We start from the raw sequence: 14,714 nt of genomic DNA, 5'->3' as shown, positions 1-14,714 counted from the left end.
TCCAATCAATTTTTTAAAAAAAAAAAAAAAAAAAAAAAAAAAGGAGAAAAAAAAAGCCATGAGAAATCTGACAGTGTCTTAATGAAAACCAGAAAAAAAAAATACTGAAAAACATAACATGATCGAGAGGTAAATTAAGGGTTTGCAAGTGTCAGTCCTGAGCCAGGTCTGCAGACCTGGGGTTGGGAATGATACGCGTGTGCCATGAAGGAAGCAAACGAGCTTTGCACCACACACAGGGTTTAGTGGGATGCCTCACAGCAGCGGTGGCCAGCCGTTAGTGACACAGCACTGCCATTCACGTGGGACGAGACGTGCCGACTTCCCAGTACCTTGCACTGCACTGGCTGAGCTCTCCATTAATACATCATCCAGCATTAGATCTAAAAGAACGAAACGGCATTAATCACCCGGCAGGACACACGGCAAGCCTTCCCTTCCCCGTGAGAGGTCCCTACGGCTCGCGGGCTCTCCGTTGCCTCTACCGGGAATGTTTCCTTGTGGGATCCTCTCGTTGTGCCTCATGGAGGGTGGGCTCTTTTGTAAAAAAAAAAATGGGCTCTTGTGCTTCTCCTACATCCATGAGTGGAAGAGATCCCCGAGAACCCCCTGGCTTGATGATGATGAAGGAGAAGACACCTCTGTAGGACGGAGGTAGGGCACGTATCCTGTGGGCCAGCACACCTTACAGGGACTGCTCCTGCACCTGCCCACATCTCACCAGCTGGGATCCCACGTGCCTTACTGGTTTTCAGATGTCCCATTGGGTAACTGCATTTGAAGAGTCTACGATCAAAACCGACTGTGCAACCAGGGAGATGTCTACGTCTGACATCCCCAGGCTGGTTTGGGCAACTGGGGACACTCAGGAAGCCCAGCTGAAAGGAGCCCCCAGGCAGCTGCTGGCGCAATCAAAGCCCTCGTCTTGGTATCATCTGCAAGTTCCCACCACGCAGAATGACGCTAAGCAATACAGTCTGTCGTCTCCAAGGGCAAAGCTGGACACAGTCAATTAAAACCAACGTTTCAGTGAACGTGAATTGGGAAAACTGTTCTGAAGCGGTTTGGAGGGCTTCCTACTTTGCTCTTGAAAGGTTTTTATGGCAAATGAATACTCAGCAATATTTGATCCTCAGTAAAATAGCTGTTTATTGCCTCTTTAATTAGGCATTTCATAGGACTGAATGAATAACTACATCTCCAAGGATGGTTTGTGATTCCTTCCCGCTGGGAAATTGCCCAGACTTACGTCTTTTCTTCATCTAGTTCCTCTAGCATTATAAATAAGATCATTAATAATAACTAAACATCTATTTTTCTTCTACAGAAGTGTCTGCTTTCCAAAACTGAAACTTTAAATAGGGATCTTTCTATCCAGCCTTTAAAAACATTTTCTAACTCATCACCCTGAAACTGTTTGGGAACTTGGACTGACCAAAAGAGCTTTCTAGGCATTCACTTGATGTGAAAAACAACAAAAAAAATTATTTCCATCTGTATCCTACTTAACTGAGAAGAGACTAACATGTCCTCCACCGCTCTTGAGGGAAGCCTACATCTTTCCATTGACCATCAAGGAAGCCAGGCTCTCAGCATAAACCCAGGTTTGATGTCCAGAGGCTGGTGTGACACATCCTATTGCTTACAAAACCTGTGGAGCTCATGGGACTTAAAGACGTGACCAAAGGGAAGTGCTAGGTCAGTGCTGAACTAAGAGAGGCTGAGACACCGCTGTGGTAGGTGGTTGCACGATTAAGCCTGTCACAGCTATTAAACACCATTTAGACTATTAAAAAAAATAAACCAGACTTAGTATTACCAGATTTTGGAAGAAGTGCCTGATCAGACAGCTTCGTAAACAGTACTGAAGTCTGTCAAAGATAGAGAAGAGATGTGAAAGGGGACACGGAGAGAGCAGCAGGCGGACTGGCCAGGGAGGGAAGTGCGAGGCCATGGGCACAAAGGGCAATAGAGAAAGTTCAATCGGGAGAGAGAGCATGCGAGAAGAAGAGTACCTCTGACCTGTGGCCTCTGGCTGACTTATTTCTTACTAATTCAACCAAATTAAAAAAGGACTAAAAGACAAATCTCAGGTTGGAGACTTTCGGCAGAGTGGAGGTCTAGCCCCCTTTCACCTGTAAAGCCTTCTCTAGGCAGGGCTGCAAGCTTGGACACCCAGTTTGGAGCTTGGTTCCATTTGCATCAGTGTTATTTTGTCTAGGTAGTCACTCTCCTCAACTGCTTTTTTTTTTTTCCTAATCTGTATTTCTCAAGCAAATGCATTGATATGTTTCTCTAAGGAGTTTTTAAGCACTACTAGAATGAGATGGCTCCATTATTTTATTACACTCTTGAATAGCAGTGGTGCTACCGTGCCGATAAATAAACCTGCTTGATAAATGGGACAGGTAACATCACTGTGGCATTACAAGGCTGTAATAAACCAAATAGTGAATCCAGTTATCAGCAGCAGTGCTCATGACTCAGAAGATTTATGGTGCCATCGGCGCTGCTGATCTTTGCAGTTGTCACTATTTGTGTAACACTGAGCTCTGCTATCCAAGAAGCTCCAGGTCTGATTATTGTGATGTTTTAATTTAAATAACCTCCAATGGAAAGATCATCGCAAATCATGCAGCCATTAAAAAGGCTTCCATGGCTCCTTGCTCAGCCTAAAACGATGCTATTTCCTTCATGCAAATTTTATAGCTGGACATGCTTTTGGGAGAAGAATGATCACCAGACGCGAGGCAGGGAGGGGAGGGAGGAGGGGATCGTGTGGAAGGTCAAGCAGGACTCAGAAAGATGTGGAAAGACTACCGACCAGCCATCTGTTTCTCCTTACTCCTTCTCTTTTTCTCCAGCCGGCGAAGCCTCTTCTCCTCCCGCCTCTTGGCTTCTTCCTCCTCCTGGTGCTGCCGACACTTGTGGAAATTCTCCACCACCACCCCTACGAACATGTTGAGGACGAAGAAGGCCACGATCAGCAAGAAGGAGATGAAGTAGAGGAGCATCCATGGGTTGTAGTTCATGACTGGCTGCAAAGTGGAGGAAGGCAAATGTCAACTGAACCTCAAAAAAAAAAAAAAAAAAAAAAGGAACAAAATTTATGCAAAAAAAAGGAAGCAAATTGATGCAGCTGCCACAGCCACAAACCCATGAGTGCCCCCCTTTGACACAGCTCGGTGTGAATTTATTCCTGGAAATTAGAGCCCTGCGAGACATTTTGACTGAATGCTCCCAAAACACAAAGCACGCTGAGGACAGAAGAACCACCCCTGTTCTGCCAACAGCAGGACAGGAGCATCCTCTGCAGCTCTGGTAAGTCCCTCACTGCAAACCTGTCCCTGCACAAAGCAGCTCTTTTCTCCTGAAATGCCCAAATTGCTTAAAAAGTCAAACCTTCATTCTTCAATAGGTGCGCTTCTCCTAATGCTAGTTACATCAGCCGTGTCGCAAAATCTGCAGGGAAAAGGCCAGGTCCACGTGCAGACTTATCACTCCGATCCTTGTCACACCCCAGGACTTGGGCTAAACCACCCTCTTGATCCCAACCCCATAGCCCCATTTGACTGCGGAGGCCAACAGCGTTTTGCAAAACAAGAGCCAGAACGTGTGACCTTCGACAACTCATTTCTTACAGCTCTGCCAGAGCACGTACCTGCTGGTCAACTCCCACAGCATCCAGGCCGTCGTACATGATATCCACCCACCCGTCCTTGGAGGCCAGGACAAAGAGAGACATCAGGGCCTAGAAATACATAGAAAAAAAGTTAGACTTGCACTAAAGCTCTTTGACTTGTAACATTTCACTTCTCTTTGCCCTTTCCTGATTATCATCACCTGTCTGATAACGGGACACTTTGATGCCCAAGGTTTCTCCTAGCAGCAAAAACCTATCAATGTCAGCACCCGGTTCAGCGATGAGCGCTAATTCGGAAACCACAAAGCCGAAGACAAAAGCAGCTTCATTTCCACCCTCCAGGTCTCTCCTGCTCCCGACTAATTAGTTCTTGCCATGCTGCTAAAATTGGGCTGTGTTGCAGAGATGGTTGAAAGTGTCCGGCTCTATCAGACAAGCCCTTCTGCAAGATTTATTTGGTTTGTTGTGTAGCAGTGAAGCAATTAAGTACTCCACGAAGCCACATGTGCTTGTTCTGCTCCAAAAAGAAGCGTATGCCTGCTTGGAAACACTACCTTTGGGATTTACAGAGACAGAATGCTGTGCGTGTGAACTGAATATTTACTGCGACTGGTAGTGCCCTGTAAGAAAATCCCAGGGGATAATAATGCACAGGTTTTAAGTCAAGGAGGTAAAGGAGCAAAGAAGCAGATTACCATTCTATTAATACCTGGCCGAGATTATCAAAATTATACTTGTGCCGGACCCATTTGTAGCTTGCTTCCGTACAATCCGATTTATTTGTGATGTTTCTGGTGTCCTCCCCCTGGCAGACAAAAAACTTGCCTTTGAAAAGCTGCAAAACACACAAAGAAGAGCGGAAAGGTAAGAGTTCGCTCTGCAGGATTTCTCTGCAGCTGACGGGCATTTCTCCGGGGGTATTCTGCACAGCCCATGCCGACCAGAGACAGAAACGGAAACGGCCTCATTCGTGCAGGTTATTAAGTGCGAGCAGCCTGGATAATATGCATCTGATGAGCAAATGCACGATTTCCCATCATTTAGGACACCCACCTCGTGCATTAAGTTGTCTGGTTCAGTGATCTGAGACTGGCCTAAAGGCCTTTGCTTCTGGGTCGCCAGCTCAAGCGTAGCCCCAGCTAATAGCCCAGCCCAGCTAATGGCTCCTCACCACCCGCGGGATGGCTCCGGTGGCTCTCAGCCCCGTTAACGACGCCAGTTTCAAGAGTCACCGACAAATTAAGTGTAACGGGGGCCCTCTGTCAGCAGCGAGAAGGTGGCACTGACGAGGCACAGCGATGGACTGAGCTCTGCTCTTATGGGTCAAAAGGGGACACGTCGGAGAGGAGCCGAGCTGCCGCCAGCAACGTGGGGCTCTTGCTGGATCCAGACTGCTGTCAGTCCCGCTCCCGTCTCCCACCCTCCAGCCGTCACTAGGCTCTGCAGTCCATGCACGGTCTCTGAAATTATTCCTTGTGCAGAGCGTAAGGAGTCAAGCCCAACTAGTGCTGGGAACCTGATCCTGAGCTCATCTCCTTTGGTGTAAGCCAGGAGAGATGCAGCTCCTGGGGAGCCAGCTCCTCCCTGACCCCTGCACGAGGACCAGGAGCCTCCCTGGGTTTAATTCCAGACCTGGTGCTTCCCGCACACAGAACACAGAGTGGCAGGGGACGGTTACTGCTTCAGACAGGGTGATTGATGCTAGCATGATGGATGGTATCAAAGCCTTGGAGACATCCAGCAAATCTGGCTTTATTTGCTGACAGAAGCTATTGACGTTACTGTTTTTGGGGGAGGAATGGCAGCCTGCTCTCTGGGCTCCTTAAAACAGCACCTGGGTATGCAGAGAAAAGACACTGACGGGTTTTGATGTGTTGTTCTAGACAAATATCAGTTGAAATAATAGTGAGCATGATAAACCCACGCATGGCTCCATGGGTTTCCTTCAGAAACCAACAGCAGAGGGATGTTCTCTAGGCATGCAAAATTAATCACCACTCAACGCAGTCGTAAAACTTCTGGATGCAAGAAGGGAAGTATTCCCTGATCTTTCCATGGAGAAACGCTATCTGAGGGTAAGGCAGACTGGGGAGATATAGCCTTCGCAGAGAAAAGTTTTAATTAAGCAGGAAGGTAAACAACTGTTTTTGATATATTGTCTATAAATATAACTTCTCCAGGAGCTGGATGGTAACACCACTCAGATGGGAGCAGTAACACAGCTACTAACAGGGGCTGGAAATACAAACCCCAAGGGCTGATCCCTGACAGTGCTTCAGATTTTAGCGCTTCCGAAAGCGAACGACCCAGAGTTTCCTACTGTTCTTGTGTTATCCATCTATTTCTTGTGTCTTATTCACATGTGGACAAGCACTACAATACAAACAGTCTGGCTAAGAGGAAACACTGTTAGAAACCTGGATGTCTGGATTTTAATAGCATAAAAATAGCATAAACCCCTCTAGTTTGATTCTCAGTTTATATTTACCTGGCAAAACCAACTGTAATTTTGAGAGATCATCTTTTTATAGAAAATAACTATGGCCCTCATCTTACACCTAATTAGACATAAATATTAACTGAGAACTTTGCATCCTGAATACAGGATCAGTCTTGCTTATATCTGCCACTGAAGCACATCAATAGTCATAACAATTTAACATAAGACTGCAAGTCACAAGGGAGAGCAATCACAGTTAGCAGGGAGGAAATTCAAAGTGCATCCTACAAGTTTTGTTGTTTGGCATAAATTTTCCTGTGTCTGAGTTTTATATTGTTTTACGGGATACGCTTAGTTTTATGAATCTGTTTAGTATAATGGATGGATGTTGTTGCACTGTAATGCCAAGCCATTCTAGACGCTGAGGTGGTTATGGATGGCATGATTTTCTTCTCTGTTTATTTTCAATGCTGTATTTATTATTTAAACTGTACATTAGTATAAAATATTACATAAGACACCTTTCCAAAACAAAGCCAAACAAAGCTGCTTTCCAAAGCTGCCTGTGACAGATCAGATAAACTTCAGAAAGGAATAAGTGTTATGTCAGAATATTTATATGAAACAATCTCTTCTTCTCAGGTAACGACAAACCACTTGCATTGGAAACTCTGCTGCTTTTCCCCCAGGTTCTTGCACTCCTGGGACTGAGGATATTGCCAGCAGAGCCGGCAGGAAGCGACTCGGAAATCTCTATTTGTGCAAGCTTTCAGTTACAGAAACTGTCAGAGTCTGAATGAACCTCCAGGTCGAGGTCTCTCTGGAGTTTGCAGACAAACAATTTCAGCTCTGAGAGTTTCTATTCCCCCACTGGTTTGTACCTAGAAGGAAGGTGGAGGGGAGATGTCCCCAGGTTATCTCCCAGACGGAACACAAATGGGATTTAACCGTTTCCTGGGCAGTTTTTCTGGGGGTGCTGGTCATGCCTCAGGCCTGACCCTGCTGTGGTGTGGTGGGGAAGAATGTGGAGAAGTATCTTGATACCCATCCTGCTGCTGGCAGAGCAGAAGTCCTTGTGGTGGGGAAAGGATGGTGAAAGCCTTTTCTGTGCCTTTGGGGGGTCATCATGTTGGCTTTTGTACCACTGCATGCAACAGGGGGGCTTCAGGAAAGCTCAACCGTTGAATGACACATAGTCAAGACTTGGTCAGGACTAAATGTGTCTTGAGAGCACTAGAGAGGCCACGTGTGCTCCTGGGGTGGGACTGAGAGACACATAAGCCCTTGGGTCTGGGTCATTCCAGGCTGTCAACTACAGCAAAGTTACAGATTCAAAACCAACACATGTTTCTAGAGCTGGGCAGAAGACCTCGATGGAACCAGAGAGCGGCAAAACCAGCCCCACTAAACTGGCTCTAACGACTGCTCCTTCAGCTGTGGCTAGTGATGTGCGTTGCTGGGCCACTGCTGTGAGGTTGTAATTGTTAATGAGGTTTTACTGGCTCACCAATAATGGGAAATCTGCTTCCTCCTCACTAGGAGCAAGAAATGTTCCCCAGGAAGGCCAAAGAGTCCCTTGAATCTGCTTCCTCCTCACTAGGAGCAAGAAGTGTTCCCCAGGAAGGCCAAAGAGCCCCTTTGTTCGGTTTCAGAAAGGCTGGTATGTGCCCATTGGTACAGACACCCAGATGTGGGGGCAGCTGGGGCTTGTCGGTTTCAGAAAGGCTGGTATGTGCCCATCGGTACAGACACACAGATGTGGGGGCAGCTGGGGCTCATTATGCTGTCGGGTTAGGGGCTGAACAGGGGACTCACCTGAACTCCCAGGATCCCAAAGATTATGAAAAAGGCACAGCAGATGACCACGATGTTCCCAATGGGCTTCAGGGATGACATGAGAGTCTCCACCACCAGCTTCAGTCCTTGGGCTCGACTAATGACCCTGTGGGGGCAGGTAAGCACAAAAGCATTATTAGTCCTGTGCTTGCCCTGTTCTGCTTCCTATTAAGATTGAAGGTGGAAACAAAACAGCATTAAGGAATGTTTTAGAATGGCAAATGACTCAAAAATCATGATGGAAGAAGCAGTTCTGGAAGACTGCCCTCTGAGCTAACAGGGTCTCTGCCTACACATACAGCTTTGCATAAAAGAAGAGGAGGAGGAGACCACATATCAGGAGCCAGGCCAGAAAAGTCACCGGAAAAGTATCTAGGAAAGAAAGAAAATACAGGCTAGCCCCAAATTCTTCAAACTTGGAACAATGGTTTTAACCTAACCCACTAACTATTCTGGATCTGTTTGCTCATCAGCATCTTCTAGTTACCATTCCCCATAACATATGCAAGTCTTGGCATTGTCCTTTTCCTGTCATTTGGTCCAAAGAGCTCTCTAGGTTTCCAGCCTTGATCACACCTTCCCTGAGATCCAGCCTCTTGGTTCGGGCCATCCACAAACACACCCCTTTATGCCGGCAAAGAGAGGGCCCCCAAGCATCCAATTCCTGTGTAGGATCAGGCAAAGACCTCGATTTCCCTCAGCCTGTGAAAGGGAGCAGCCATTCTCACACAGCTGCCTGCACATCTGTAGCAATTATAGAATCACAGAATGCTTTGGGTTGGAAGGGACCTTTAAAAGTCATCTAGTCCAACCCCCTGCAATGAGCAGGGATATCTTCAACTGGATCAGGCTGCTCAAAGCCTCATACAACCTGACCTTTAATGTTTCCAGGGATGGGGCAGCTCACAGCTCTCTGAGCAACCTGTTCCAGTGCCTCACCACCCTCACCGTAAAAAAGAAAAATAAATCTGTACATGTCCTTATAGTGCTGCTGTGTACAGAGCCCTGAGCTACCCCTCAGCACCATCACAGTCTCTGCTTTATACCCCTGTGCAACCTCAGCTACTGAACCAGCGGTGTTCTCCAGGTGACACTCCACCAGCAGGACCACAGGCATCTGACCTTATTTCTGCAGCTCCTCTCTGTCTAGTACCGCACTGAATTTAATAACAGAAGATTAGATCATATGGGAAGGTTGGGGAAGAATAATGTGGACATCGTAACTGAAGCAGGTGAAAAAAACAAAAAGGAGAAACCACACTGCAGTCTCAAGGACAACACTACAATGAAAGAACAAGGCTTGTGTGAGCAAGAGAAGCCATCTCACCATGCTGGGCAAGATGAACAAGGTATTCAGGCTCACAGACCTGACGGTGGAGAGCTGGGGGACAGAGAAAGGCATCTGAAGAGGTGGCATGCCTCCCTCCTCGGGATGCCAACTAGAATTAAGCATTTCACCAGCGCTGTAAATTAATTTGTCCTGATGCCATAGAAACTGTGCTTTCCCAAGGCAGCAGGAGCTGTCTGCTGGAAGCAGCTGGAAGGAGGGAAGCACCTGTGTGCTCGTGGGTATCTGCTGGTAACTCCTTTGAACACTTGGCACTCAGAAGTGTCACAAATTCCCCCACGTTCTTCCTCCTGCCTGGTTCTCTCTTTTGCCACGGGAGACATTTGCCACATGGAGACATTCAAAGCCCGCCTGGATGCGTTCCTGTGTGATCTGATCTAGGTGTCCTGCTCCGGCAGGGGGATTGGACTAGATGATCTTTCGAGGTCCCTTCCAATCTCTAACATGCTGTGATTCTGTGATTCTGTGAGTCCTCTCCCCGCTTCTGCCATTTCGCCCCGAGCCTGGCTGCACCCCCTGAAGCACAGCTGGGGTTTTGTTGCCTGGAGAGGATCCAAGTCCTCCTTCTCTCCTCCCATCCCGGGCTGCGGTGCTCCCAGCAGAGCTCCCCATGGACACATCCACACACCCGACATGCGTGGCCTTGGCTGGGACCCCAGCGGTGCCTGCACCGACCCTCTCCTGTCCCCGAGCCGCAGGTTGAGCAAACTGCAGCACTAGTGCGCGGGCACCACTGGGTCTTTAAAAAAAGCTGTTGGCTTTAAACAGTATCCTGAAAAAGCTAAAAATTATTTCCCTTTTTCCTGGTTAAATATTTACTCGAAATGTCAAGGGTAACTCATCAATTATCATTTTAAAAAAGGAAACAGATGGTGGTATTTTTATCCACTCCCATACCAGTGAAACACAAAAGGCAGATGCTGCTGTTCCGCGCACCGGGTGTCTTCCAGGTGGCTGCTGTGGCTCCCGGTTCCAGACACCTCGGCTTCCCCGATGCTCAGATCTGGGTTATTTTAGAGACTGAGCTGGGTCAGGGAGCAGAAGGTGGCTCAAGGCTGAGATGCCCAGGGGGATGGTGCAGACCCCACGCAGCCGTGGAGACGGGTCGGTGGGGGCTGCCAGAACTGCCCAGGTGAATCCACCCAGGCTGAGGTCCCGGCTGGGGCAGCTAGGCGGAGCCGAGGCCAGCCAGCAGAGCAGCTGGACACAGGTCAGTGTGCTTGGCTCAACCAGCGGGTTAATCCAGCCTGATGGGCAGCACCCACAGGGTGAGGGCTCTTCCCACACCATCTGGGTGCACAAAGCAAGCATTGGGCCAGGCCGGCTGATGCTGAATTGCTCTTATGGATCCTCAGGTGGTCTAAAGACCTCACTATCCCTCACTTGTCACCCTCAGACAGCCCTGGGTGAAACACTACAACTGCCAGACCACAGATGGGAAACTGAGGCATGGGAAACCACAAGCCATGTTCTCAGAACTATCCAGGCACCTCATTTCCAATGGTTTCAATGGAAATTAGGTACTTTGGTGCCTTTACGGATCCTGACTTAGGTATTCTGCCCACCGTCACACACGAAGGAACCAAAGTCAGGTCTTCTAAACTGGTCTAACTACTGGAGCATCCTTAAATTTTGGGCAACAAGGAAGAAAGTTAGTCTCCAGAGTCTAAAATTGATAATTTTCTCCAACGCTTATTAAGAAAGCCTATTCTAGAAATAATAAACTTATTTCCCTTGTGAGATACTACTTGGTATCCAGCAGAGAGAGAAAATAGGAGGTGACTTGTCTGACTTCACAAAGTCATGTTGTTGAGAAAGAAAGGGCTGAGAGACTGCAGCATTTGGCATCTTTCGGAGTTTTGATCAACCAGGGAATTCCTCAAATGAGGATGCACGAGGGTAAAAGCTGCCACCCGCTTAGCTCCATGCCAATGCTGTTTCCAACCCTACAGGGAGAGAAGACTTTGAAAAGATTCTGAAAAATAATAGTTCCTACTAATGAAACCCTTCAGACCTCGGAGCTGCCTCAGACTAAGGGCCTGATCCAACGTGGGGGCAAGTCTGTGCAAAGGCTCTTGCTGCTCTCCCGAGAGTCTGATAACTCTCTACGAAGTGCCAATGAAATCCTCAGCATTTCCACATTATTAGTGTCACCTCCAATATGTCAACATGCAGCATCCCCACACCTCATCAATACTGCCCAAGGTCCTGCTGATACCAGGCTTGTAAACTCATTATCTGACCCACCCCTCCTACAATTTATCGCTGAAGGATGCAGCTGATTTGGAGCCCCCCTGGGCATACCGGAGCTGTAGAGGCACCGAGGTTGCACTCAGGACAATTCCAGTCTGCATCAGGCATATGACAAATGGGGAAATTTAAATGAGACTTTTTTTTTTTTCAGAGTGAGAAAAAGTGAACCCCTCGAGTTCCTCCTGGTTCTGGTGGTCTCAGCGTTTCCAATGCTGTTAAACCCCTGGTGTGCAATGCTCCAGCCCCACTGCCAGCCTCAGCCCAGCTGGATCCCATTTATTAGTGTTAAGCCTGCCAGTCTGAACAGAGCTCTCAGAAGAAGCAGCAGCACTCAGATGAAGTAGCAGATCAATGTTAATGAAGACCTTCCTCCAAAGATTAAAAAAAAAATTAGCAAAGGTGATAATATCACAGCTAGAAGAGAGTCTATGAAATGACTATTTCATACTGCAATGATATGAAAAGTGAATAATTTATCCATCTGCTTTCGAAGTCAAAGCCCAGGCCACTTTAGTCCATCCACATTAATTCTGAATACATTTGCAATTTTGATTTCTCTTGTATCTTAAGCTACAACACTTGATCCCAACAACAGCAGGTTGAACGCATTAGGAAGGAATGTTATTGTATAAGCAATCCCTCTACTGGCTGAAACATCAGAGGGTCATGGAAACATCTTTAAATGTCACTCCTTTGTGAATATATTTTTGGAATTCTGGTCATAAAGCTGGGCTCAAATCCTCATGGATTCAATTTGGAGGCTGATAATCAATCATGCAATCAAAAGCCCGTGACTGGCACACAGGCCAGTTTTTTTTTTCTTTTTTAATGCCTGTGCAAAAGGCACAAGCACGCGTGGTTTTGTGTGCTGCGTAAAGCAACGGGGTTGTTTTCACAGGAGAAAATGCGAGACAGACGGAGGGAGATCTTTTGCCAGAAGGACCCCTCAGACCATAGTGCAGGAAAGCCAATGCAGAGATGATGAGGGCTGTCCCTGCTCTTGAGTTGACTGTGACACACACAGCCATGGCCTGGCTTCTCATGGAGGGTGTCCTCCCTGCAGCCCTGTCCCCAAGTGCCCACGGGAAGGGAGGACAGGAGGAGCTGGGTCAGCTCCTTGGTGGTGGGGATGGTCTCTGCCCTGTGCTTTCCTGGAAAGGAAAAACATTGCCTCAGTCTCCACTGGGGACGTCACCGGATACGGGGATGGGAGCCACGGTGTGCAAAGACCTCAGGTGGCCTGTCCCAGCTGTCACCCCACGTCCATCCAGCTGCACACCCCAGGCAGTGACGCTGTGACCCTGGCCGTGCGGCGCAGCGCAGGCAGAGCGGGCAGCTGAGGGCAGCGGCGTGCGCGGGGCAGCCCAGATGTGCGTCGCGGAGGCAGATGGGTTTCCACATGTGGAGATTTATGACTTAGTGAAAAGCCCCCGGTTTGATGGCTGCTTTTTCATTTCCTACAAATCTAATTACAGGGGAACAGAACTGATTGTGAACATATTTAGGGAATGGGCTTGTCGCTGTCTTTTTACATTTCCTTTGTAGTAGAGAGCAGTGTGTTGGCTGAAAACGTTCACACGCTCTCTCAAGAAAACATATCAAATGCCAACAGGAATGGAATAGCAAGGGAAGAGCCTCATCCTGCACATGCTCCAGATGGCAGGTCTTCCTCCAGCCTGCAGTTACTCAGTGGATTATTCCCCACAACCACAGACTACTCACGCGCATAGGTGACTGCAGAGAAAGGCTCTCGTAAATGAAGACCCAGGTCCTGGCCAGGCAGAACTATAGATCTACAAAGCAGCACACAGAGCTTTCACTGGGTCAGGCAGGGGACTCTAGCAGGGCTCAGCACAGCCAGAGCCTCTTCCTCTAGATCCAGTTTAACCACACCGCCTCAAAAGAGAAACTTGCATTGCACAGTTTGGAGATGGGACATCAATCCTTCTGCCCAGAGCTATCCAGATTATTTTGTAGGTTTTCCTAACATGGGTCAAAAATCAGGCAAAACAGAAGAGCAGAGCAGATCTACCGAACCAGCAATTTGGCAGAAACTGCCCCCAGAAACTACAGTTGACATGGAGACACTGGGGGACACACAAAGAGAAAAAAATCTGAATTAGAGTCACATAGGAAGACAGTCCAGTCATATGGCCATAGAGCCACACCAATGGGACTATCTGTCCAGATAAAAATGATTACAAGCAGCTCACATCCTAAAACGCACCAGGCACAACATACACAGAGCCCAATTTAACAGAACATCTTTCACAGCTGTTGAGAATATTTGAAAGATATATGTATAGGCATGGCCATTGTTATTTAGACTTATTATTCACACAGCAGTAGTAAAACAACATCTTCTGTCAGAAGCAGGGTCCTATTTTTCTGTCCTGAAAGAGAAAATCCTGACTCAAAGCAAACCTTTTATGAAGGAAGCAGCAGTGAGATATGACAGGCACACAAAGATGCTTTGAGCAGGAAGGTTTATTAGCTGCTGCATAACAAAAGCAGCAACAATGGTATTAAAGAGAGACTGCATTTAGCATGGAGAGAAACCTCCATGCCTTGGGGTACAGGACAAAACAGATGGCTGTTTGGAAGAGGCTGGTCCTTGGGCAGGTCCTTGTCAGCGGGGGGCCTGCCCCCGGAGCATGGGACACTGCCTGCTGTCAGAGATGGGGCACCGAGTTAGCAGGACAATTGCTTTCATCTTGTCTGGGCAATTTTCAAAATAAATGTCTCTGTAAAATTAATGAGGAATTGAGGGAAAAAAAGGCTTCTTTGCATTCTAGGTTAAGCAACAGTTTAGTCTCTGCTTCCTTAAAAATGATCTGCCACCTGCTACTAATTTCCTTCTTTGTTACGAAAGCCATTGACTGCCTGAAGGAAAGGGGGAGAAGAAGCTGTTAAGCTGCACTTTACACAGAGCAAATGAGAACACAAATAGCAGGGGATGTGTGTTTTAATGAGGAAAAGAGGCATTGATCAGTTTACTACTGCTCTTGGGGCTGGTCCCAAAACACAGCGAGCGCCCGGAGCTCCTCGCGGCTCGGCAGGACCTGCGGACGCTCATTGTCTGCGGGGCAGCAGGAGGCTGGGCGCAACGCTGGCGACAGACACCGTGCCCTTGGCTCGCCTGCCCCTTCCCTCGCACGAAGGCTGCTGCTTGCAGGAGAGGCTCAGCTCCCCTT

General features: G+C 47.8%; 1 protein-coding gene across 1 annotated transcript in view; it reads right to left on the bottom strand.

Annotated features, from left to right (window-relative positions):
* CACNA1G (calcium channel, voltage-dependent, T type, alpha 1G subunit) overlaps positions 1-14,714 on the bottom strand; it is a 99,211-nt gene that overhangs the window by 29,401 nt on the left and 55,096 nt on the right. The window contains 5 exon segments of the mRNA XM_010072428.1: positions 333-383; positions 2,825-3,038; positions 3,662-3,751; positions 4,353-4,478; positions 7,899-8,025. Coding sequence (XP_010070730.1) covers positions 333-383; positions 2,825-3,038; positions 3,662-3,751; positions 4,353-4,478; positions 7,899-8,025 — 608 coding nt within the window.

The sequence above is a fragment of the Pterocles gutturalis genome, unplaced genomic scaffold (assembly GCF_000699245.1).
Source record: "Pterocles gutturalis isolate BGI_N339 unplaced genomic scaffold, ASM69924v1 scaffold7452, whole genome shotgun sequence".
Lineage (NCBI taxonomy): Eukaryota > Metazoa > Chordata > Aves > Pterocliformes > Pteroclidae > Pterocles > Pterocles gutturalis.
Note: the sequence above shows the minus strand (reverse complement) of the source record. Positions and strands in the feature narration are given on the sequence as shown.